Source organism: Gekko japonicus, unplaced genomic scaffold (assembly GCF_001447785.1).
Source record: "Gekko japonicus isolate JY-2015 unplaced genomic scaffold, Gekko_japonicus_V1.1 scaffold1220, whole genome shotgun sequence".
Lineage (NCBI taxonomy): Eukaryota > Metazoa > Chordata > Lepidosauria > Squamata > Gekkonidae > Gekko > Gekko japonicus.
The window spans coordinates 387,058-414,481 of NW_015174879.1; the positions used below are offsets into that span (position 1 = coordinate 387,058).

The 27,424-nt window shown below is 48.1% G+C and overlaps 1 protein-coding gene across 1 annotated transcript in view; it reads right to left on the reverse strand.

Moving 5' to 3' along the window:
- The window catches only part of GRB10 (growth factor receptor bound protein 10), a 202,510-nt gene that overhangs the window by 69,884 nt on the left and 105,202 nt on the right, over positions 1–27,424 (reverse strand). Inside the window, exon 5 of the mRNA XM_015424873.1 lies at positions 26,988–27,129. Coding sequence (XP_015280359.1) covers positions 26,988–27,129 — 142 coding nt within the window. The remainder of the gene's footprint in view (positions 1–26,987; positions 27,130–27,424) is intronic.

Here is a 27,424-nt window from a genome sequence, read left to right on the forward strand (position 1 = left end):
TGACCGCCATCTCATAGGCTTTCATAAGCGTCCTAAAAGATGTTCTTGATGCTTCGTCGCGAGCGCGACGCCACCATCTCTCTAGCCGTCTAAGCTCCCGCTTCATAAGCCGCAACCCCTGGGTATACCAGGGGGCCAGCCTAGTGCGGGAGCGCAGAGGGCGCCGGGGAGCGATCTCATCGATGGCTGCGGAGAGCCAGTCATGCCAGTCCCCCACAAGCTCATCTAATGAGCTGCCAGGGGGAATCGGATCCCGCAGGGCCAGCTGAAGCTGTACGTGGTCCATTTGGCTCCGCGGGCGAGCTAAAAACTGCTCGCCGCCTAAACGGGGTCGGGGTGGGATGTTCAGACGGGCCTTCAGGGAATAGTGGTCCGACCATGGTACTGCCATAGCAGTAATCCGGTCCACTGTAATCCCCGCGGCGAAGATCAGATCGAGCGTGTGCCCGGCCTGGTGCGTGGGGACCGATACACATTGAGAGAGCCCCAGTGCCTCCTTGGACGACACTAGGTCTGTAGCCCGGCCGGAGGCTGCGTCATCGGCATGGACGTTGAAATCACCCAGGACCAGAAGCCTCGGGTGCTCCAACGCCCAGCCAGACACGGCCTCCAGCAGGGACGGCAGGCCACTGGCCGGTGCGTTAGGCGGTCGGTACACTAGCCAGATAGCCAAGTTCTCCTCAGTCTCCAGCACCAGGCCGGCACACTCCATGCCCGCGATCTCCGGCGAGGGGAGGGCCCTGAAGGAGTAAGCCTCCCGAATGAACAACGCCACTCCCCCCCCCGCCCCTTAGTCCGAGATTGGTGTACGACCGAGAACCCAGGCGGGGCAATAAATAAATAAATAAATAAATAAAGCCATTCAACAATACTTTCTACAGAGTTCACCTTTGGTGCCCAGTTACTGCTCTCTCCAATGCCTGGTACTCATTGCAAGACATTCCACTATCTCTGTCATCAAGGCTACATTTACAGATTGTTTGCTTAAGTAGCAGCCTTCGTTATTCTGGTCAGGGTGGAGGAGATAAAGCCGTATTGCATCAGAATCCCTCCAGTGTCACACTCGCTTTCCAACAAGTCCAAGCAACTGAATCAGCCAGCAAAGTGAAAACTACTTCAGGGTGGTGAGAACCAGGGAGGACTGTGAGGCGCTCTAGAGGGATCTGTTGAGGCTGGGCGAGTGGGCGTCACCGTGGCAAATGAGGTTCAATGTGGGCGAGTGCAAAGCGATGCACACTGGAGCCAAAAATCCCAACTATACATATCTGTTGATGGGATCCGAAGCGGTGGTAACTGAGCAGGAGAGAGATCTCGGAGTCGTGGTAGATAACTCACTGAAAATGTTGACTGAGTGTGCAATGGCAATAAAAGGGGCAAATGCTATGCTGGGGGTTATTTGGTATGGGATTGAAAATAAATCAGCCAGTACCATAATGCCCCTGTATAAATTTATGGTCTGGCCTCATTTGGAATACTGTGTACAGTTCTGGTCACTGCATCTCAAAAAAGACATTGTAGCATTGGGAAAAGTGCAGAAAAGGGCAACTAAAATGATTCAGGGGGTGGAACACCTTCCTATGAGGAAAGGTTAAAGCATTTAGGGCTCTTTGAAACGTCTTTGGACAGCGCTGGCTCTTCGGCTTTGAAACGGAGATGAGCACCGCAGCCCTAGAATCGGATTCGACTGGCTTTCGAGCAAGGGAACCTTTACCTAGCCTGGAGCAATGATGACTGAGGGGTGACGTGATAGAGGTTTACAAAATTATCCATGGGGTACAGAAGGTAGAAAAAGAAGTACTTTTCTCCCTTTCTCATAATACAAGAATTTGTGGGAATTAATGAGTAGGCTTAGAACAGACAAAAGGAAGTACTTCTTTACCCAAAGAGTAATTTACTTGTGGAATTCACTGCTGCAAGAAGTGGTGGCAGCTACAGACATGGACAGCTTCAAGATGGGATTGAATCAACATATGGAACAGAGGTCCATCAGTGGTTATTAGCCACAAGGTATAAATGGAATATTATATCTGGGGCAATGATGCTCTATATTCTTGGTGCTTGGGGACAACAGTGGGAGGGCTTCTGGAGTTCTGGCCCTGCCAGTGGACCTCCTGATGGGACCTGGGTTTTGGCCATTGTGTGACACAGAGTGTTGGACTGGATGGGCCTGTTCCAACATGGTTTCTCTTATGTTCTTACTTACCTTATCCACCCAAACAGATTAGTATAGCTATTGCAGAGCTAAGACACACTACTATAATACTTTATGGAAATGACATGCTAGGAGAACATCTGATGGTTCAAAGAGAACAAGAACTGGATATGGATTTACATTTTAATCACTTATATTGAAGAAAAGATTCCCTCTAGAGTGCACAGTATGAAAACTACCATCTTGCACCATAGAAATCCATCAGCCTTCTGAACTAAGTTGCACACTTATCCAACTGCAAACAACTAGATCACGTCTGGGAGGTCCTCGAGGTGAAAAAAATCAATTGCAGTCCTATATTCTGTGCAAACTACAGTGTGAGAGTTTGCCGTGCGCTCGTCCAAGAATCTACATCTATCTGATCAGTATCCTATGCAATGAACAGGAGATTGAGTAAAAACCACCCCTCGGAAACCCTTAGACCCACTCTTGTCATAAGGCGCTGCCTTCACCACCCACTTACACTTGGCAGGCGCAAGGCAAGCCGCCTACAGCAGTCCATTCCCCTCTCAACATAATAAAAGTAATGAAGTGTTCGAAACACCTGCATCCTACACAGATTTAGAATACAGGTAATCATCGACTCCCCCAGCAGTACTTAGTAGATCAACGAAATGTAAGCTCATAAGAACATAAGAAGAGCCGTGCTGGGTCAGATCAAAGGTCCATCTACTCCAGCATTCTACTCACGGAGTGGTCAACCAGTTACCTCTAGGAAGCGCCTGTACTCTTTGCTCTCAGCCTTGAGTACCACTGGGCATCACAGAGACATTTAATTAACAACCAATGTTTATATTTTTATTGGAATGGCTTCTTTCTTCCCGCTCCTTCTTCTGAGAACATGCAGGGGGGTTGGACTAGATGACCTGCACGGTCCCTTCCAACTCCAACATTCTATGATTCTATGGTGCATCCTGATACTAGCCACGTCCTACGCCCACTGAAGCCAGAGGAGATTCTATTGACAAAGGGGCCTCAAAGATCGTGGCCTGGAAGAACCTTCTCCCTTCCTTTTTGTTGTTGAGCCTTCCAGGCTGATAAAGAGGTCTGGAGGACTCAAAAACCCTGCACAGAGTTGCACTGTTTTGTTTGGTCTCATGAACACACCTTATAAGACATCAAGCCGCTGGCCCATCTAGGTCAGTATTGTCTACTCAGACTGGCAGCGGCTCTCCAGGGTCTCAGGGAGAGGTCTTTCCCATTACTTACGGCCAGGTCCTTTTTAACTGGAGATGCCAGGGATTGAACCTGGGACCTCCTGCATACAAACCAGAGACTCTTGCACAGAGCCACAGCCACTCCCCAATAAGAGATATTACACGGCTTCTGTTTGGGGAGTTTCTTGTGGACCAACAAGGGGTCGTTTCGTAGAAAAAGAGCTAGGGGAACTCATTAGCATAACTCGTTAGCATATGCCACACCCCCTGACATCACCGGAAGTGTGTCATAAGGCCACACACCCCACCCTCAACGGTCCCAGCTGCCGCTGCCGGCCTTGCAGCTCCACTGCCGAGCCCCATGGGGGCCCGGCGGTGGACCTGCAAGGCCGGCGGGAGTGCAAGGAAGCCCCGCGAAGGCCCTCCCTGGCCCCAGGCAGGCAGGGGTGGGGAGAGGCAGGGAGGAAGCAACTTACCCTCCCTCTTCTCCTGCCTCCTCCTGGCTGAATGAGGGCTGGAAGCGGGGCGGCCGGAAGCAGGGGGCGGGGCTTCGCCATGTGCCCCGCCCCCCGTACCTCACCCGGGGGAACTGCGATCCCCCCCGAAATGACCTCTGGGACCAACATAGCTTACTATGTCTTTTGCCCCACAATACTGTCAATCTGTCCAGCCACAGACTCAGCCAGGCAGAAGGGTTCGCTGTGTCTTCGGGGAACCTCCCTCTGCCACTAGATCTATGCAGATGATGCAATTCTTCAGTGAGCAGGAAGCTTATTTCCACCATCTCCAGGAAGACCTCGAACACAATGAACAGCCCACCCGGCATACAGTAATCATCCTCCCAGGACTTCAAAGAGACAGAGACACTTCATGGACTCACCCAAGTGGTCAAACCACCAGACCGGATTGCTATACCGTGTGCTTCTGTAGTCTCGCTCATGCTGAAACTGTGGACAAACAAGCACCATCTACCCCACAATCTCAGCATTGCAGAATATGATGCCGCCCACAGCCTCAGAAACACTGACATTATGATGAAAGAGGCTGACAAAGGAGGTGTCGAGGTGGTCAGGAAGAAATCTGATTACAAGTCTCAAATACTACCTCCTACAGGCCTTTTTTCCTTCGGATCCTGCTGACGAATACCATCAAATATTCTTGCTTAGACCTCACCTGGAGTACTGTGTTCAGTTTTGGGCACCACAATTTAAGAAGGACACAGACAAGCTGGAACATGTCCAGAGGGGGGCAACAAAGATGGTGAGGGGTCTGGAGACCAAGTCCTGTGAGGAAAGGTTGAAGGAGCTGGGTCTGTTTAGCCTGGAGAGGAGGCAACTCAGAGGTGATATGATAACTGTCTTCAAGTTCTTCAAGGCTGTCCTATAGAGGATGGTACGGAGTTGTTTTCTGTTGCCCCAGAACCAACGGGTTGAACTTAGAACAGTTTTCAGCTAAACATTAGGAAGAAGTTCCTGACAGTTAGAGCAGTTCCTCAGTGGGACAGGCTTCCTTGGGAGGTGGTGGGCTCTCCTTCTTTAGAGGTTTTCAAACAGAGGCTAGATGGCCATCTGACAGCAATGCTGATTCTGTGAACGTAGGCAAATCATGAGAGAGAGGGGGAGGAAGGCTTGCCTCAGTGCTTAGTTCTTGTGGTCCTTTCTGACACACCCAGGGAAATGCTGATCGCTACATTGGGTTCAGGAAGCAATTTTTCTCCAGGCCAGTTTGGCTGGAGATCCTGGAGGTTTTTTGTCATCTTCTAGGCATGGAACAGGGGTCACTGGGGGTGTTTGAGGGGAAGGTATTTGTGAATTTCCTTCATTGTACATGGGGTTGGACTAGATGACCCTGGAGGTCTCTTCCAGCTCTATGATTCTAAGTACTTCAGGACCTACTACACAAGCTCTATGTAAGCCTCAACCAGGAGTCCATCTGCTATCCATCATCCACCAAAGGTGAATTCTGGATGCCCCATTGTTCTGGGACTAGTTACCCTCACTACAGGCGCATCTGGCTACTTCAATTACATGTTACCAGTGGTCCTAGTTATCTGCAGGATATCAGACTCCCTGAGAGCAGCCCAGAGAGGCATTCTCAGGTAGATCACCCTTCTAGCCACCAAGAACATGGAACATCTATATATCAACATTCTCAATGAAGACGGAGTAGGAGCCATTGATGTTATCACTCCAGAGGATGCCACAGCAAAACTGGCTGCTGAGAGCTGTGCAACATGATCCTCACCCACATCTGTTTGAGATCTGGAGATGCCTCGCACCCTCCAGTTAATGGCATGGCCGTGGCCACCACATGGCCCCATACTATGCCAACAGGGCTATCCGTGCCTACTTCTGACTGTCCCCACGTCCCCACGTCCCTCTCTTCTTTTTGAGTTGGGCAGAAGACATTTTTAATCATCTGGACCTAAGACAAGAAGAAACCCCATCGGTGCTTGATTTACTCCCGCCCTACTTTCAGTTTGAACCTGTACTAGTCCATACAGCAATTCAACTTTTCAGACACTGCAGAGACATATAATCACTTCAAAACTAAAATAGATATTTTAGTACACTTACTTAAAGGTAAAGGTAAAGGTTCCCTTGCTCGAAAGCCAGTCGAGTCCGACTCTAGGGTTGCGGTGCTCATCTCCGTTTCAAAGCCGAAGAGCCAGCGCTGTCCGAAGACGTTTCCATGGTCATGTGGCTGGCATGACTAAACACCAAGGCGCACGGAACGCTGTTCCCTTCCCACCAAAGTGGTACCTATTTATCTACTTGCAATTTCTTGCTTTCGAACTGCTAGTTTGGCAGGAGCTGGAACTAGAGATGGGAACTCACTCCACCATGCAGCACCCGGGTCTCTGAACTGCTGAACTACTGACCTTCCACAGCCTGCAGTTCAGCGTCTTAACCACTTGAGCCACCACAGCTCCTTACTTACTTACTTACCATCCTTTAAAACCTAAAATAGACCTTTTAGTACACTTACTTACCATCCAGACATCATCATAACCCATTGCCTATAACCAAGCCCTGAAATACAGTCACATTTGTAGCAGTCCTTCTGACAGGGACACTTTCAAGATTTACACCCAGGGTTCTTCAAACTGCAGTACTCACCTAGACACTATACAAAAACCAAATTACAGGGCCAGACACGTACCCAGCAAGTTGCCGGACAAGCCCAGTAGGGTGGACAACAGAACACTATTGTGTCTTCCAACTCCCAGCTAAAACTGTTCCATTAGATTAAAGATCTACAGACTCTTATCGATTATCTATTTCACAGGCCTTTGAGAGGCAGGCCCCTTATTTATAGACAGGCCCCTAATGATGTATATCATCACGTGCTAGCAATGTCAAATTTTCATTGGCCAAACTGGACAGTCTCAATAGAACACAATAAACAGACACAAGTCAAATATTAACAGATGGAAACCCAGAAGCCAGAGTGGTATGTTGGGGGCAGGTGGCATTTCAGCCTCTCAAAGACGTCCAAATAACAGACTTGAAAGGTTGCAGTTTTTAGCAGAAAGGTTTCAAAGTGGAGACTCCGGTGAGAAGCTGCCAAGTTGGAATTCCAACAAAAGTTGGAATCTTGGGCTCCGTGAAGGGCTTGAGGCTTACTACAAAGTGGAATCATTCCCTCCTTACTAGTTTATGTAAACTATTTGGACTCATCCTACTTTGCAAATTGGTCAACAGTTGGGAGGGAGTGGCCCACTCCCACTCCGGTCTGGTTCTTGCTTTCATCTACACTTTGCAACATCACATCACATAACCTGGCCCTAGGAAGTTGAGCCTTCTGACCTCCCTTTATAATAACTGGCCTCTTTATAATAACTGGCCTCCCTCCCATACCCCCCCCCCCCGCTACCATTCAGCTACTTGCAGCTCATGCACCGGAGATGGTGGGCCCTCAGAGCGCTGTACATCACTATCAGACACACAGCAAATTTAAAAATACAATAAATAATTAGTTACAGTTAAAATCAATAGACACTGGGGACCACTGTCCCTACAGTGCGTTATGCTTATTGTCTAGGAATTGCCTTCCTTAGGCCCCGGTCACACGGGAGGTTTAGGGCCGGAAGAGGGATGGATCGGGGGCGCAGCAAACGGGCGCGATCCCACCGCAACATCCGGGAAGCGTTGCGCACCTGTCCCCGATCCGGCCCTTCAGGCCGAAAATCCGTAGTTAAAAGAAACCACCTACAGAGGTGGACTTACCAGAAATGCCGCATCAAGAGCGGCCGTGGGATCGCCGGCGCGTCCTTCTGCCGGCGCATCCGAGGCTCCTGGCCGAACTGCGCGTGTGCACACATGCGCAGCCGGCTGTCTCGGTCTCCGGTCGGTGGCTTCCTCCCCGGCATCTGATCGTGCCGGGGAGCAACGGCGCGGCGGCTCAGGGGATCTATGTGATCCCGCCGCCGCGTGTTTCTTTTGGTGCGGCTCTGAATAGCCGCACTTCGCCCGTGTTTTTTTCTGCCGTGTGGCAGGGGCCTAAGTATAGCAACCCTGGGCTTCCTTGTCGGTCTCCCATCCAAGTACTAACCACAGTCGACCCTGCTTAGCTTCCGAGATCTGACAAGACTGGGCTAGCCGGAACCATCCAGGTCAGGGCTTTTCAAATGACATAAAAGCAGCATGCCTCGGTGCAGGTAGTTTTGCTTGCTCGTCTGTTATGTTTGCACACAAATCGAAAGGACTGTTTTTGCTACAAACCTCTGAAGGGAGTACATAGCCAGAGGCGACATTCATCTGGCTAGAACTAGCAGCAAGCTAAAAAAGAGAGGGCAGATTACGTCTTCATTACCTTCAAGGACATTTCTAGACTCTTTCTGAGTACAGACAGATGTAACCTTCAAAGGCTCATTCAAAGTAGGAAGGGCTGGTAGGTAGACTTTAAGAACACCTATTCAACAGTTTTGCTGAACCCACGAGATTGTGCTGGGATATATATTTTTTTATGGCTTATTCACTAAAATGTTTCTTTCTAGGCATATAGTTTCCTATGGAGAACCTCTCCTAGATTATCCCAGTCTGTATGGCTTCAGGAAAGAAGTCATTTGCAAGTGGTTAAGAGATTGAACTGCAGACCGGAAGGTCGGCAGTTCAGCAGTTCGAGACCTGAGTGCCACATACATGGAAGGAGTGAGCTCCCGTCTACCTAGCAGTTCGAAAGCAAGAAATTGTAAGTAGATAAATAGGTACCGATTCAGTGGGAAGGTAACAGCATTCCGTGCGCCTCGGCATCTAGCCATGCCGGCCACATGACGACGGAAACGTCTTTGGACAGCGCTGGCTCTTCGCTTGGAATCGGAGATGAGCGCCGCATCCCTAGAGTCAGATTTGACCGGCTTTCGAGCAAGGGAAACCTTTACCTTTACACATGGTGAGATGAAGTATCTTGGCACTGTGCTGGAACAACCAGCCCCGGCTGAAAAGTTCTTCTGCCTCTGCTAGTTGAAGAATCTGGAAATGCAACAGCAACACTGCAACAGTGAACCAAGGTGTACTGGCTCGCAGGCTCTGAGTATCAGGAGCCAGAAGCCAGGCAAAGCAGACTTGTTCAGTACAAGGCCAGGGGTCCAGATATCAGACAAGGCAGAGTTGGCAGCTTCATGTCTATCGTACGCATTGCATCCACGCCCCACAGCCTCTCTTGGCTGGTTTTATAGCCCCACACCTAAGGTTCGTGCTTGCAACAAGTTGCTCAGAAGCAATCCTGCAACCACTCATCTTCCTTATCAGCAAGTAGCTGGCGTCGGGTCAGGAGGCGTGCAATTTGCCATCTTGTCTGTAGCTCCGTTCTCACAAACCACAGTTGCCTGCCATGAGCCTGTTATCTATAGGTTAGGTTGCTGAAATGTGCGTTAAAAAATGTAATTGGTACACGTAGTAAATGGTAATAAATATGTAGTGAATAGGTCACAGGGTTAACTGGAGATGAAAGGTGATGCTACATAATCCATGGTGTGTCTGTTAGAACTCTAAGGTCCCTGCCACACAGGGGGGGGGAGGCGTGGGCAAAGTGCAGCTTTTGAAAGCCGCACCAAAATAGACACGCGGCGGCAGGATCATACAGATCCCGTGAGCTGCCGCGCAGTTGCTCCCCGGCACCGGGGAGACCGGGGAGAAAGTGATGAGACAGAGACGGAGGCTGCCGAACTGCGCATGTGTGAGCATGCGCAGTTCAGCCAGGAGTCTTGGATGCGCCGGCAGGACGTGCCGGCGATCCCACGGCCGCGCTTGATGCAGTCGTGCTGGTAAGTCCACCTCTGTAGGCGGTTTATTTTAGATGCGGCTTTTCAGCCTGAAGGGCTGGATCGGGGATGGGTGCACAAATTTCCCCAGATGTTGCGGTGGAATCGCGCCCGTTTGCTGCGCCCCCGATCCGTCCCTCTCCCGGCCCAAAACCTTTCGTGTGACCAGGGCCTAAGAGAACTTATTTTCAGTACCTGGATAGGATCTCTCTCTGTAGTTCGAACTACTTAAATAAATTATTTTCTGCTGAAGTCCACTGTCTCCATTTTGAATCCTGAAAAATTCCCTCTCAAAAGCTCATTCCCTGGAAATCTTGTTGGGTCTCTGAGTTGCTACTGGACTCCCAATCTCACTGTTCGTTGCTATTGTTAGAAACCTCCACATTAAAGGCACAATCCCCAAGAATGTTCCTCTGTGCAGAGAGAGCCCCTTCCCAGCCATCTGTTTTGACTGGACATAAACGTGTAAATACAAGAGAGTTCATATCCATGTTCAGATTCAGACCAGGCTCAACAAAACAGTCGCCCGGACCTTACTTCTGCAAGCCTAACTGAAAGTAATAGGAACTGTGCATTAAGTTCTCCTGCCTCTGCAGAACTTCCTGGGAGATTGTTGCAGGGCCAAGGAGATGCTACGCATACTGGGGTAGCAATAACTTTCAGCACGTGGGTGAGCAGCTTGGAGGGAGTGCTTCAGCCAGAGACCTGCTTCTGATCACCAAAGGTTGGAGAAGAAAAGTAGTGCCTGAGCCTTTGGACGCCTTTGGAATACTGACACAGGGTGGCGGCGCAACCACAAAAAATGGCTACTACAGGACAGATTCAGGTGGGGTAGCCATGTTGGTCTGAAGCAACAGAACAAAGTTGGAGTCCAGTGGGGCACCTTTAAGACCAACAAAGTTTAATTCTGGGTATAAAGCTTTCTTGGGCGTGAAAACTTCTTCAGATACCACTGAAACAGACTTTGCCAGCCATGACTAATAGGTAGGAAGGGTTAGTTGCCAGGAAGGGCTAATTGGAGTCAGGATGTGGGTCAACCACAAAACGGCTAAAGCAAGAGGCGGGACCCAACCACACAGAGGAAACCTAAGTGCACGGGAGGAGAGAGGCCGTTTTAAAAACGCATGTGAAAGAGCAGCGAGAGAGACTAAAACACGCACTGTGGTGGCGGCCAATGCTCCCTCTAAGCTGTGGAGTCTTGTAAGCAAAAAACCTACTTTGGGAGCTACCGGCATTAAAGTTGTGAGTGAGTCATTTGGCTATGGCATAAATTAGTTTGCTCTGGAGCCATCCTTCCGGAGCTAAGACAAAAATGTGTGAGCCGGAGGCTAAAAAACTGTGAGCTAGCTCACACTAACTCAGCTTAGAGGGAACATGGGTGGCAGCTGCTGTTGAAACGATGCTTTTTTAATCTGCTCAGCCAAGCAGATCTCCAATGGCCAATCAGAAGCCCTGCTGGGCAAAATCCCCACCTGGCCCCACCTACTTTCTAAAAATACTTGGTGGCTACCAGGAAAGATGTCTGTGGGCCCCATGGGGCCCACGGGCACCCTATTGGGGACCCATGGTATAAAATGTGCTGCGGTCTAGGTAAAGGTAAAAGTTTCCCTTGCTCGAAAGCCAGTCGAATCCGACTCTAGGGTTGCGGTGCTCATCTCTGTTTCCAAGCCGAAGAGCCAGCGCTGTCCGAAGACGTTTCTGTAGTCATGTGGCCGGCATGACTAAACGCCAAGGCGCAAGGAGCGCTGTTACCTTCCCACCGAAGTGGTACCTATTTATCTACTTGCAATTTCTTGCTTTCGAACTGCTAGGCTAGCAGGAGCTGGAACCAGAGACGGGAGCTCACTCCATCATGTGGCACTCGGGTCTCGAACTGCTGAACTACCGACCTTCCAGCCTGCAGTTCAGCATCTTAACCACTTGAGTCACTGCAGTCTACTTTCTATTATCTGCTCATCCCAGCCACAGAAGCCTACCTTGAAAGGCCAGAAAGCATCACTGAAATTTTTAGTATACAGGTATTAGTAATGCACCAAGATCTGCTGGGGTAACATTGTCATTGCCAGTCACCTCTCTGAAATCAAGACCTTCTATTCCATTTTTTTCAACTCAAACAGAAAATCCTCTTGCCAGTCTGTCTGCCCATTTTTTTTTTAAAAAAAAGATGCCTGAATAAATGCTACATGGCTGCAATATGAGATAAATGCAATGACTTCTCCCTAGTGAACTTTGCAGCATAGCTTGTAATTAGATATACCCACTTTTAAAAACACATTTCTAAAAGGATGTTCTTTCCAAACACAATTTGTGTTATTCAGCCCAAGACAACTAGCACTGAACTGTAACAGATCCTAATTTTTTTTGTAAGTAGCCATCCTATATAATAAGCTACTTTCTCTTCAACTGGCTTTTAAAATTAACAGATTTTTCTAAATCCACACAAAATTGGAATATAAAAATTTTCAACTATATGATGGATTTGTAAAGACCCGTAATTCAAACTCGATGAACAAGGGAAAAATTAATAATTCATATATAAAAATAGCTTGTTTTATTGCTTAGACATTCTGGTTTCCTTTCTTCTTCTGAGCAAAGAAAAATCTGAATACAATTATTCAGAGAACTCTGTAGACTGGAAGTCTTGTTTACAAGTTACAGTGAACACGTCTAGAATTCCTGAACTTTGCAGACATGATTTATCTTTACCCGTGCACTTTATCTTTATCCTCAGTGCATACACACCTCTGACCATGAAACTTAAAGGCCACATTTATCCAAGTACTGGTCCCCAGTTTTATTTGTGAAGTGAACTTGTGTCGGCTGTTTCTCACAAAGAGAAATACATGTAGGATGTATGTGCATTGACTGTAATACACGAATAGGCCTTTAAAGCCCACTGAAAACTATGCTGGATTAGGGCCTCCTGGAATTGAATTCTGCTACAGTTTTACATATGTATTCTAGTAATTCCAACACATAGGACTCTTGAACAACAGGAAACTGTAATTGGAAGGCATCGCCAAAGCATCCCTTTGGCTATCTCCCCTACCTGGAAAATGAATGGTGGCGGTCACACAGGCGAGATAACGCGGGGGGGGGGAACAAGGCTATTTCCCCCAGGGGAATTTGACCTGCAGTTGCGCGGATCCCAGAATCCTTTGAAGCTGCAGGGGCAGCCTGCCGCCACGTGAATCAGACGCAACCGCGGGTGAGTCGGGGGTTTGTTTGTTTGTTGCCGTTTGTGCCTGATGCGCTTAAATGGGGAATCGATGAATCGCATCTCAGCACTGAGGGCTCCCTATGGAGGATGCGATGATGCGCATACCAAGAAGGGGGGGGGGACAATAGCACGGAGTCGGGGTGGCCTGATCAGACCATCCCGACGCCACGAGAGCACGCTGGAGCGATCAGACACAGGAAGGTCTGTCCGTGGCCCGTAGCAACCCGTTTGCTACTGGACTTTCCCTGGTGTCTTTTAACTCCGCTTCTGCGGTGGAGCAAAACGGGATGCCGACGGGTGCGGGGCGCTTCCCAGATGTTCGTGTCCGACCGCGCCCTTTGAACCCACCCGGCATTCTCGCCTACGGTGGGGCTAACTGTGCATGTGATCGCGACCAATATTAACCCTAGTATCACTAGTCATTGTTTTCTAGAAACAATTCAAGCACAGGGTGTTTCTGTGTTTTTTTGTTTTAAGGAACAACGTCGATGAGAACATTTCTCTAAAACAGGAATCCCCAACCTTTTTGAACCTCTGGGCACCTTTGGGATTCTAAAACAGGGCCGTAGGCACAATTACAGAACGGCTGCCGGCAGGAGGCAAAACCAACCACAAAATGTCAAGGAACGAGGCTAACAGGTAACTCTAAGGGTGATTTCCCACAAGCGCTGCTCCGCGCTCACTCTTCTCTTTGGCCCGATGGTACGTGTCAATTTCACACAAGCTGCTGCACGGCTGCATTTTGCTTCGCAGCTTCGTGCGATTTTCCCCGCGTCTACTCAATCCTGTTTTTTGAGGACTGAGTAGATGCAGGGGAAATCGCACGAAGCTGCGGGGCAAAATGTGGGCGCGCAGCAGCTTGTGTGAAATTGACACGTACCATCGGGGCAAAAGGGAGGAGTGAGCGCGGAGCAGCACTTGTGGGAAATCACCCTAATAGTAACTCTTCAGTGTTCCAGGCAAAAGCTCTGTTTAACAGGATGCTTTTTTTATCTGCGGCCAATCAGAAGCCCTGCTGGGCCACAGCCCCACCTAGTCCTGCTCACCTTCTGAAAGCACTTGGTGAACACCAGGAAAGCTGTTGGCGGACCTGATGGGCACCACGTTGGAGATCCCTGCTCTAAAACCCCAGCATAACATGACCAGGTCTGTCAAGTCCTGATCTTGCGTAGTGTGAAGACCACAACAGTAAGCACTAAAACTAGACTAATTCGGGGTAATATTAGGCTGTGTTGACATTTGTCACAGAACCCTAAAATACTGGAACCACATTTCACAACCCAAAAACCATCAGAAAGAGGAGGGTGCCTTTCGAGGAATAGATAAATGGGTGACCCATGTGAAGGCACAGCTAGAAGGGGGGGGGGTGCACTCGCTTTTCTCCTAAAGACTTTTCCCAATTTAAAAAAAAAATAGAAATTTGGTAAAAAAGGTAAAGGTTCCCTTGCTCGAAAGCCAGTCGAATCCGACTCTAGGGTTGCAGTGCTCATCTCCGTTTCAAAGCCGAAGAGGCAGCACTGTCCGAAGACGTTTCCGTGGTCATGTGGCCGGCATGACTAAACAACAAGGCGCACGGAACGCTGTTACCTTCCCACCGAAGTGGTACCTATTTATCTACTTGCAATTTCTTGCTTTCGAACTGCTAGGTTGGGGGAACACTAAAACACCGTAAAACTTGAACAAGGCTTTAAAGCCCACTGAAAACGAAGATGGATTAGGGCCTCCACATTTTTTTTAACTTTAATTGGATTCTCCTACAGTTTTACAGATGCACTACTAATTCCAATTCATTATTACTCTTGTTTTCCAGCAAGATCAACAGCACGGTCCATTACATTAACATTTTTAGGGAGGAACAGATTTTCTATCACGAGGTACAATAATTCATAAACACACATTTTAGTAGATTCGGATCCAGGGCATTTTTTGTGGCGGTACTCTCTGGAACAGAGTACTTAATGGCACCTTTTGGGTGGGGCTCTCCCAAATTCTGAGGGAGGAATTGGTGGGAATCAGTGCAAACTCATTAAGGCAGACTTCTCCTCTGTGTTATTTTACAAAGATACCTTAAAAACAGAAGTAGTCCATTCAATACGCCCTGTGACCAGGCTGTCCCTAGAGGCATTCTTCTACCTTAGCTGTCACTGCATAGCCCCAAATTAACATAAGCCAACCTCCAGGCGGAACCTGGAGATCTCCAGCTATTACAACTGATGTCCAGATGACCAAGATCAGTTCTCCTGGAGACAATGGCTGCTTTGGCCCGTGGACTCTATGGCATTATACCCTGGCTGAGGTCCCTCCCCACCCCTGCCCTCCCCAGGCTCTACCCCTCAAATCTACAGGTATTTCCCAACCCAGAGTTGGTAACCCTGTAACTGGCTACGGAACCACTTTCCAGACCCTTGGAACCCAGGAAACATGGTATATACCTTAGCTGCCACTGCATAGCCCCAAATCAACATAAGTCAGGGGTGGAGGGAACTATACCTGTTACCATGAGGCTTTCCTCCCATACTACCCATTTGGGGCAGCAAAATGACTTGAGACAGCCCTCCCTTATAGCTAAGCAGAAGGAAATAAACATGGCTTGCCTCCCTCCATTTTCCCTTTTCCTCTGCCGCCCCACCAGCCACAGCTGGGACACTCACCTGGAGCTTCCTTCTAAAGGCCGTTATATTTCTTCCCACAACGGGCCTTACTCCTAGTTATTTATATATTTTGGTTTGGGATACTGAGAAAGGATTTATTATCTGCCCCAGGTAAGGTTGGGGGTGTTTGGACCAGGGGTGTTGCTTTCAGCACCGGCTTTGGTTCACAAGACGTGGGCTTAATAGCCCTGGTTAAGAATACAAATACAAACACCCTAAAGAGCCTGAGGCCAGAGCTGGGAGAGTCACAAGGGCCTGAAAGATTCTGAGTATTTTTCAAGGTATGCCTTTCAGGCCTTTTAAGATGCGTCAGTTACAATGACTTCAGCCATCCTGTGTTTACACATGAATCAGAGACAGCCCCAAGTGTAAGGTAGGTGAAGAAATAAACCAGCAAAACAGGGTGACTGTGTGGGTACACACACCCCTCCGTATCTGGACAGGGTGTCAATAAAACGCTAAATAACAGTATCTGAACTGGTGGGGCTCCAAGATCACTAAATATGGGCAAGTGCCTTTGACTGTCCCCAAAGGTAGACAAACGGAAAGAGTATGGTGGAAACCCTGGAGTCCTTGATGGCACAGATGAAGTTACTTGTCCAGGCTAAACAAAGGGACAGTTGATGGATACGCAGGGCTCTTTTTGTAGAAAAAGCCCAGCAGGAACTCATTAGCATAATAGGCCACACCCAACCGCAGAAACTCATTAGCCTATTAGGCCACACCCCTGACAGCACCACTCATTAGCACATTAGGCCGCACCCCCATGTTACCAGAAGTGTGGTCATCCAGCCACACACACCTCTTGCTTCTTATTCTGTTTACCTTGTTTGTGGTCAAAACCCAGGGCTTTTTTTGTAGCAGGAACTCCTTTGCATGTTAGGCCACACACCCCTAATGTAGCCAATCCTAATGAGTTTCTGCTGTTGGGTGTGGCCTGTTATGCTAATGAGTTCCTGCTGGGAGTGGCCAACTAGGGAGCCAGCAGGAACTCCATTCCTGTGCGTTCCTGCCCAAAAATAGCCCTGGATATGCTTATAAGAAAGTAGCTCCTGTTGAGGGAAATACCAGGGTGATCTAAGCCACTCATCATGGATGCAGACTGAGGCCATTTTTATGACTCTGGCACTCCGGTCTTTAGCACATGCTGCTACCACGGCCTGCAGGAACGGCCATTACACAAAGTTAGAGTCCAACGGTGCCTTTGAGACCAACAAAATTTTATTCAAGATCTGAGGTTTTGTGTGCATGCTAAGCTTGTCATTCTTTTGATCTGTTAAAATGTGCCCTCACTATTTTGCATGCTAATTTAACAAACCACTTCTATACATACAACTGTGATATGCAATTCCATTTCATCGTCTGACGAAGGGTGCGTGCGCATGGAAGCTCACATCTGGAATAAAAATTCGTTGGTCTTCAAGGTGCCATTGGACTCTAACTTTGTTCTGTTGCTTCAGACCAGCACGGCTACCCATCTTGATCTGCCATTACACAGAACAGCTTGACTTGAATCTGATTAAGGGAACACTGACTCTCGAAGGCTCCTACCCAGGCCTGTAGCCAGGATTTTTAATTCAGGGGGCCTTTAAATAAGTCGGGGGGCACCCTGCATACACACCCAACCGAGCGCCAGAAGTAAAATTAAAAATTGGAAGTTGGGGGACCTGGGCTGAATGGGAAGTTTGGGGAGGCTTGGCCGTATGTCAGGGGGCTGGGCCCCGAGATGCCCCACGGTAGCTACGGGCCCGCTCCTACCCCAAAAATCTTTTGGGTCTCCAAGGTGCTACAGCAGACAAAATTTATATCAAAAGAAACATATTATATACCACATATAATAATGCAGTTAAGAACATAAGGACTGAATATCAGGCTGCATTAAAAGTCATCCAGAATCAGTTTTACATACGCTATTATAAATCCCTCATACAAAGCTGATGATAAGTGCCAAATGACCAACACAAGACCCATATGCGTTTCAGCCTCTTAGGCCTTCTTCAGTGGTCAATAAGACGTGACATAGTTTTTAGAAACACGTCTGGAAAATACACAATATATATTTTAACCCTGGCCAGCTGATGTTATCTCATATATTGTGTGGTCCGATGTTAGTTTACGTAAAACTGATTCTGGATGATTTCAAAGCAGCCTGATATTAAGGCCTTATGTTTTTAAAGAAATTATTGTGTGTACACTATATAATAAATATATATTTTTGATGTAAACTTTATCGGCTTTGGCTCGTCTTTTGAGGCATTCTCGCTACTAGACCTGAATCCAGCTTGCCTTCAGTATCCCTGTACCCTATGATCAAACACATTTATGTATAAAATACTTTCCTACAGATATATAAGCAAATGTACCACCGACAGTAAAATTCATGGCCAAGGATAAAAATAACATACAACCCAAGGCTTAGGGATCAGAGTTAGTGGAATATTTATAGCCAGGCAGCTTATGATTCAGTTAACACGGCAACATGAATCAGTTGAAAAACCATGCTTAAACGCCAAGAGTATGCCTGCCACTGAAATCCCACTGAACACACATATACAGAACCAGCCTTAAACCATTTCCTAATAATGCCCAACGACTGTGCCTCCCTTCCCAACCTTTGGGGAGCTAGGATGGGGAGAGGTAAAAGCTTTTAAAGGAAAGGGGAGCTACAAATTCTGCTGGTCCCCAACAATGTTCTCTCTAAGCTGTGGAGTCTTGTGAGTAAAAATTCTACTTTGTGAGCTAGCGGCATTAAAGTTGTGAGTGAGCGACTTGGCTGCTGCATGAATTAGTTTGCTCTGGAGCCATCCTTCCTGAGCTAAAACAAAAATGTATGAGCCGGAGGCTAAAAAGCTGTGAGCTAGCTCACTAACTCAGCTTAGAGGGAACACTGGTCCCCAAGTATTTTTGAAAAGAAGGCCAACAACGTCTGACATTGCCACCCTTCAACTGAGGGATGCAACTCAGTTTTAAGACGCTACTGAAAGTTAAGGACGGCCAGCTGTTCAATATTGATGTTTTCACGTTCCAAACGTCATCCAAGAAGTTTAGGGCTTCCTCCCTTTTATTCTCATAACAGTCTTGTAAGGTGGTGTGAGACAATGAAAACAAATTGCCCCAGACCAGCCAGGCAGCTTCGGGGCCAATCTAGAATCTGAAGTCACGTCTTCTAGTCCATGTCCGTCAACAATATCACACTAGCTCAGTGTGGCCATTGTTACTGACATAAACATTGCCAGCTTACAGGGCAAAGGAACCTATTTTTCATCTTATGTCTGAACTACCCCAGAAACAGTTAGAGAAGGGTTCTTGGTTTAATTATGAAGGAACCCTTCAGAAGGCTCTATGCTACCTTGCAACCAGTTTGAACAGTTATGGCCATGGGAATAAACAGCTTTAAGAGGGGATTAGATAGATTCATGGAGGACAAGTCTATCAATAGCTACTAGCCACTGACTGAGTGGAACCTCCACACTCAGAGAGGAGAAGAAGAGAGAAGAGCTTGGATTTATACCCCACCCTTCACTCGGAGTCTCAGAGCAGCTTACAAACTCCTTTCCCTTCCCCTCCCCACAACAGACACCCTGTGGGGTAGGTGGGGCTGAGAGAGCTCTGACAGAAACTGCTCTTTTTACAAGGACAGCTCTGACAGAACTATGGCTTGCCCAAGGTTATTGAGACGCTGCAAGTGGAGGAGTGGAGAATCAAACCCGGTTCTCCCAGATTAGAGTTCACACACTTAACCACTACACCAAACTGGCACTGAGCCAGTTTGAGGCACTGAGCCTCAGAATCCCAGAGCCAGGATGCGACATCAAGGGAAGGCCTCAGCCTCTATGCCCTGTCCTTGGCCATCCAGAGGAACTGGCTGGCCAATGTGTGAGACAGGATGACATGACAGAGGTTTACAAAATTAAGCATGGGATAGTGAAAGAAGTAGTTTTCTCCCTTTCTCACAATATAAGAACTTGTGGACACTCAATTAAATTAATGAGCAGTAAGCCTAGAACAGAGAAAAGGAAGTACTTCTTCACCCAAAGAGAAACACATGTGGAATTCACCGCCACAGGACGTGGCGGCGGCTACAAATACAGACAGCTTCAAGAGGGGATTGGATAAACATGGAGCAGAGGTGCATCAGTGGCTATTAGCCACAAGGTGTAGATGGAACACTATGTCTGGGGCAGTGATGCTCTGTATTCCTGGTTCTTCGGAGGGGGGGGCAACAGTGAGAAGGCTTCTGGAGTTCTGACTCTGGTGGTGGACCTCCTGATGGTACCTGGAGTTTGGCCACTGTGTGACACACTGTGTGAGTGCTGGACTGGATGGGCCATTGGCCTGATTCAACATGGCTTCTCTTATGTTCTTATAGAAAGGTTAAAGAGGGTAGGGCTCTTTGGCTACAAGAAACCATGACGGAGGATGCTGGACTAGATGGACTATTGGTCTGAACCAGCAGGGCTCTTCTTATGTTCCTTTGAATTGGTTTTCCACAGCTGCTCCAAAGTTAACAAGTTAAGAAACAAGGGTGATGTTAGTGTGTACAACTTTGCAGGCGTTTTAAATTAAGGGCAAATAGGTTTGGGCAAGCAAGACAGCTACTCAGAAGGGTTGTGAGAAATCTGCTCTATTTTTACAGCTGAAGGCTACATTGGCTCACACAAGAGACTTTAGACTTAAAACCCCATGGCACTGCAGTGACCTCCATTTAATTATTGCATGCTTCGTTCCAAAATATTTGTAAAGGTAAAGGTAAAGGTTCCCTTGCTCGAAAGCCAGTCGAATCCGACTCTAGGGTTGCGGTGCTCATCTCCGTTTCAAAGCCGAAGAGCCAGCGCTGTCCGAAGACATTTCCATGGTCATGTGGCCGGCATGACTAAACACCAAGGTGCACAGAACGCTGTTACCTTCCCACCAAAGTGGTACCTATTTATCTACTTGCAATTTCTTGCTTTCGAACTGCTAGGTTGGCAGGAGCTGGAACTAGAGACGGGAGCTCACTCCGTCATGCGGCACACTTGGGTCTCGAACTGCTGAACTACCGACCTTCCACAGCCTGCAGTTCAGCGCCTTAACCACTTGAGCCACCGCAGCTCCAACACAACCAAAAATGTACACAACCAAAAATGATAGCTTACATTACTGGTCAGGTTTTGCTTTACACCCTTTAGAGAAAATCAACCTTCAGTTCCGTGCTCTGAGCTGCATGCTCTTGAAAACACCCCCCTCCGCCCCCCAAAAAAGTTCAGATAAATGTTTGGACCTGATGGGTCTTATCTTCTGGTTATGATTTCTTTTACACATATTAACCTTGCTGGACATGATTTTCTTTAAGGGCCTTTGTCCAGCTAGCCATCTTGTTCTAGAACGACCCCCCTCCACCAGGTGGAAGGGAAAGGAATCAAAGACCTTGATAAGCTATGAGACAAATACACCTTTATCAGGATAGAGTAGAACCCCAGGATTAAAGAGGGGAATGGCCTCTCCAAATGAGAAGCAATTCAATGTATGGCAACATGGAATTGTAGATCTTGAGAATTAAGCTAATCTTTCACCACGCCAAGGAACCCAAAAGAAGAGCCCTGTAGGCCTATCTAGCCCAGCATCCTGTTTCACACAATGGCCAATGGAGGGCCAACCACAGAGCATAGAGGACAAGGCCTTCCCCTGATGTTGCCTCCTGGCACTGGGATTCAGAATTTTACTGCCTCTGAACGTGGAGGTTCCCCTTTAGTCACCATGGCTAGTAGTCACTGACAGACTTCTCCTCCATGAACCTGTCTAATCCCCTTTTAAAGCCACCTATTCTTGTGACCATCATAACATCCTCTGGCATCAAATTCAAGGAGGAGGAGGAGGAGGAGGAGGAGGAGATTGGATTTATACCACGCCCTTCACTACCCAAAGGTGTCTCAGAGCGGCTTACAAACTCCTCTCCCTTCCCTTCCCCACAACAGACACCCTGTGAGGTAGGTGGGGCTGAGAGAGCTCTTGACAGAAACTGCTCTTTTTCAAGAACAGCTCTTATCAGAACTAGGCTTGCCCAAGGTCATCCAGCCAGGTGCAAGTGGAGGAGTGGGGGAATCAAACCCGGTTCTCCCAGATTAGAGTCCACGCACTTAACCACTGCACCAAACTGGCTCGCCAAACGTGTTAATCACTCATTGTGTAAAGAAGTATTTCTTCTCGTCTGAAATCTACTGCACATTGACTTCATCGGATGCCCTTAAGAACCCAAAGATCTGAAGGTGTGGCTTAATTGCCTTGTGCCCTGTATGTCACGGCTTTAAGATATTATTTCAAGGGAGAGGCAATGAGAAGGTATTCTGAACAATTATAGCAGCCACAGGTATTCCAGCACGTTAGCCATCTTGAGCCAGGGCAGGAGGGGTATAAATACTTTAATAAACCAAACATGCTTGATCAGCGATTCTTCAACAGTGCCATGTGCTCCCCCAGGGAGGAAGCAGAAGAATCGCTGTGAGAGATGATTACTACCAAAAGTTCACAGCAGTTTGCCAGTCTGGGCCCCAATAACACACTGCAAGTCTGCAGCATGAAGAGAAGACAGCTTGTTCAATCCTGGCCAGAGTCTTCTGAACCTGACTTTCTAACTGAGCCCTTTGTCGCACTAAGCAGTTACGGAAACCCGTATTACACCCCGGCCCCGTTCGCTCCCCTTCCAAAGAAGCTGCCCGCTCTCTCCTGTTTAGCCACAGTCAACGCCAGCATTACATCATGGCGAAAGCCTTCGTGGAGCCATGCCCGCCCAATTAGCAGCCAATTCTGCTCTTCCCTGACGCATCAAATTTTCGACCACCCCAGTCGCTGTCCTGCCCGACCTTTCTTGCAGCCTCCCCTCGAAGTGCCCGGCCGGCTTCTCAGGCTGCCCTCAGCTGGCTTCGCTTCCAGACTTGCCAGCTCTGGGACAGAGAAGGGCTTTGTCCTGCTAGGCTCACGTGCCCCACTCTGTCTGGAGTTGCAAAAGGGCTTCCTCGTGTCGCCCACCATGCTTTCTAGCAGCTCACAAGTTCTTCGCGATCTATATATCCTGTGCATTCAAAGCACCCCTTTCGAGAACAATCTCAAGGAACAAGACTAATGTGTCTGGGATTCTTTCTTTTTTCCCCCTTTTTGCTGGAAATATGTCTTCTAACCAGCTGTCCCATTGCTGTTCCATTTGTTTAAGATTGGTTCAAAAAAAATAATAGCAGAGCCCTCTGATAATATATCCTCTGCAAGAAGATCAAATCAGTCAATCCTAAAAGAAATCAACCCTGACTGTTCCCTGGAAAGCCAGATAATGAAACTGAAGCTCAAATACTTTGGCCACCAAATGAGAAGGGAGCACTCACTGGAGAAGACCCTGATGCTGGGAAAGATTGAAGGTCAAAGAAGACGGGGACGGCAAAGGATGAGATGGTTAGACAGTGCCATAGATGCAACGAACATGAAATTGAGCAAACTGCAGAGGACGGTGGAAGACAGGAGGGCCTGGCGGGAGCTGGTCCATGGGGTCGCGAAGAGTCTGACTTGACTGTGCGACTGAACAACAACAACTGATAATATATACTGTAAAAGGAACTGTGGTATCCATGCCGTTAATGCTTTCAAATTTTTGGCTGCGCTCACACACCGTGATATAACCACCATTTATCAACTACAGTTTGTTTCAACTTAATTTAGGCCCCGTTCACACGGAGAAGTTGCTACGCTAAAGACACGAGTGACAGGTGGATTTTCGGTGGGCGATCACACCGCAACATCTCGGAAGCATAGTGCACCCGTGGCTAACCTGTGGCTTCCCACCGAAGATGCGGAGTAAAAAACTACTGCAGGAAGTGCATTAGTTTCCGGAAACCACAGGGCAGGTGCAGGCGTCTGATCGCATTTCCGCTTGAATCCCGTGGCATCTGGCGCCTGTCCACATCCCGTCACAAGCCAGTTGGGGTTTTTTAGTCTCCACAGGATGCGCACAAACGCCCAACGGCGCATGCGCAAACGTCAGTGGGGGGAATTCCCATTTGCCATGGAAGTGGCGCCTAGCGATTGCCGGTGTGATCGCGCCGCTTCTTTGCCGCGCTTCAGGATAGTCGTGTGACTATCCCAATGAAGGCACCTAACAGCCCAACCATGGGAACTCCACGGGACGTGTGATCGGGCTGCCGCGCTTTACTTTGCCCCGGGGCAAACAGCCACGCTCCCCCCCGCCCCGCATTTTCCGGCCCGTGTAACTGGGGCCTCAGTATGATGTCTGATTGCAGGCTCCTCAAACTGCGGGTTGTCCTCACCAGTTTGTCACACAACACATGACTCCAGAAATCCCTGCTGGCTCAATAGCACTGACCCTCTTACCCTCCTGCAGAGAGGGAGGCGTAGAACGACGGGAAAGAAAATCTGCTTATGCCACTCCAGCTGCACATCGTGTCAATGCTGCTTTCGATGCTATACCATGTGCCTCTCACCTTCTCTCCACTTCCACCTCTCTGCCAGTGTTCTCTCTAAGCTGAGTTAGTGTGAGCTAGGTCACAATTTTTAAGCCTCTGGCTCACACTTTTTTTGTCTTAGCTCAGGGAGGGATGGCTCTAGAGAAAATTAATTCATGCAGTAGCCGAATCCCTCGCTCACAACTTTAATGCCAGGAGCTCACAAAGTAGAATTTTTGCTCACAAGACTCCACAGCTTAGAGGGAGCATGGCTCCCTACTAGCAGGAACGTTCTCCCAGAGACTTCAGCCCCCTCCAAAGGAGCAATTTACGAGGCAGCAGAACATCAAGGAAGTATTGGGGGGGGTGGCCCCCTATAAAAAGACTTATTTTGTTTCAGAGTTTAAAAGTTCAGGAATTCGACGAGGTAGCTAGATAGAAAGTTGGGAGGAGGACAGAGACTGAAAATCCTTTGGCAAGGGGCTCGACCTGGTCGAGGCCTCTCCCCTCTTCCAAAGAAGCGGCGTTACACCCCCCTCTTCTGAACCCAATGAAGTCACTGGTCTACAAAGAGTGCGGTTCTGTTCAGGATCGCATTTTTAACCTACCGATCACAATCGTTTTTAGAACACCACTTTTACTTTCAGAATCGGAGGGGTTTCAAAAAATAAGGAACAGAGTCCCGGAGGTAGAGCTAGCCAATCTGCACAATGCAGCCAATAAGACCTGCTCTCCTCTTAGCCACGGGATACTCCCCACTGTAGGACTTCTCCCTAGCACTGTTCCCTCTAAGCTGAGTTAGTGTGAGCTAGCACACCGTTTTTTAGCCTCCGGCTCACACCTTTTTGTCCTAGCTCAGGAAGGGATGGCTCCAGAGCAAACTAATTCATGCAGCAGCCAAATCGCTCGCTCACAACTTTAATGCCAGTAGCTCACAAAGTAGAATTTTTGCTCACAAGACTCCACAGCTTAGAGGGAACATTGCTCCCTAGTTATTTTTACCAATTACAGACTCCAAAGATTCGCAGCTTTTTTTTCTCTTGCCAGGCTTAATGTTTTACCGTCAGCGATTTTAAGCAGAAGATTTCAGGGTATACCCCTTATTAACAGAAATTGCCCCTGTTTAAATGGAGCTATTGAAACAGTGTCCTATGTGCTGTTAGAGTGTCCTTATTATAATAACATTAGACAAAGTATTTGATCTCCAATCTTATCCAGCATTATGGATTTTCCTGATGCACATAAACTGCTGTTTCTACTTAACAACACTGATGACAATATAACTGATTCAGTGGCAAAAATTTTATGTTGCTGTTTTTATATGAAGTAATATGCTGTAACCTTGGGATATTTTAATTCGTGATTCGTTTTATGTTTAGTTCTTCTATAGCCCCTGCCACACGGCAGTGAAAACACGAGGCGAAGCGTGGCTTTTACGCCAAAAAACAAACGCGCGGCGGGATCCCACGGATCCCGTTAGCCGCGCGCCGTTGCTCCCCGGCACGATCAGATGCCGGGGAGGAAGAGGCGAGTGGGAGGGGGAGGCTGCCGAACTGCGCATTCTCGAGCATGCGCAGTTCGGCCGGGGGCCGGGATGTGCCGGCACAAGGACGCGCCGGCCGATCCCACGGCCGGCTTGAGGCGCTTCAATCGGAAGAACCACCCAGGTAGGTGGTTCTTTTTGGTGCAGGTTTTTGGCCAGGAGAGACAGATCGGAGACGGGCAGGCAACGATTCCCAGATGTTGCCGTGGGATCATGCCCGTTTGATCCGCCCCCGTTCTGTCTCGCTCCCGGACCAAAACCCCTCGTATGAACGGGGCCTATATGTTTAGTTCTTCTGTGTATTTGCTTAATGTTCTCCCCTTTATAATGCCAATAAAGGGATGATGATGATGATAACGCCACTTTACGCAACGTAACGGGGGACTGCTCAGCTCGCCAAGCCCAGTCTCCACCACAGGCAGTCTGGGACCTTCACCCCGAGGCCTGTCATGCCAGAAGACAAGCTTCTCTGAGAGAGATCGTGGCAGGCAGGTGGGGCTTCACACTGCTGACCCCCTACCCGCCTGCTTTTTCTTCTAGACATAAGCAGACCATCTAAATTGCTTCGGGTCCTTCTCCTAGCCCATATTTTAATTTATATTTCTGTAAAACCATCCATTTACGCAAATCAAGGTGTGGCATTCAGGGCAGCGAAGAGGAGAACCCATTTAGCTAACATCCAACTTGTTTGCATTCATACAGAAGCCGACTTTGAAGGAGATGATTCATAACTAGAATACTTCATAACTCTCCTTCCCCAATCATCAAAAAATTTCTAGTGACAACAAATTAAGAAGAAGAAGAGATTGGATTTATACTCCTCCCTTCACTTGGAGTCTCAGAGCGGCTTACACACTTCTTTCCCTTCCCCTCCCTACAACAGACACCCTGTGAGGTGGGACTGGGAGAGCTCTTTCGAGAATTGCCCTTTCAAGGACAGCTCTAACAGAACTACGGCTTGCCCGAGGTCATTCAGCAGCTGCGTGTGGAGCAGTGGGGAATCAAACTACACCAAACTGGCTCAAAAGGCAATTGCACAGGTATATTAAGCACCATGTATTTTTAAATCGTGCCTATTTTATAGTTAATTTTTAAATTAACCAAGTAGCAGATTAAGAAATGCTATTGTGGGGCGGTCCACTCAGCTATTGCTAACGCCAACAAGTTTTTAAAAATCTTTTTAAAAAATCTTTCAAATTAAATGAGTCATTGCCTGCAGTAATAAAAGTCAAAGAGGATACCAAACCTTTTATTGCTCCAGTCATTACAAACAGCCTTCATTAACTGGAATGATTTTGATATGCTTATCTTACAAGTCTTCTTAAAAGCTTTGAAGTCTGTTTGAAGGCTGTACCGCTTGCAAGCCTTAAGGGCGAAAAGAGGCTTTCGTTTTTAGCAAAAAAATGTGTTTCTCTCTCCCCCCCCCCTTTCCCTGCTGTGATTGAGAAGTCAGCTGCCGAAGTCCAGACCCCAGGCAGTCTGCTGGAAGAAGCACGGCTCTTGCCAAGGAACTCACCTGTTTATCGGCAGGTTGACTCTGAGGTAGAGATCCAGGTGCCAGCACAGGTGAGCTTGCAGGGCTACAAAGCTCAGGAAATGGGTTTGGTATGGCAGGCAAAGAGGAGGTTCTGAACTGCTGCTCTTCTTCTTGGAGGCGTCTATGGAAGGGACGGGAAAATGTCAGATAGAAACCTTGACTAGCAAGGGAACCCAGTTAGCATTAACCCTTTCTGCATCCTTGAATGCAAAAGTGGTGAGTTTATATATATATATATATATATATATACTAGAACTAAGGCCCGTTGTGGAAATAAATACAACGAGATCTAGAAAGAGGCTCTGGGAGAGTGCTCTGGCTTTGGGCAAACAGTGTCAGTCTGCTTTTAAAACATGAACCTGGGACCTGCACACCACCAGAATACAGCAGATTCCATATGCAACTGACATTCCAAC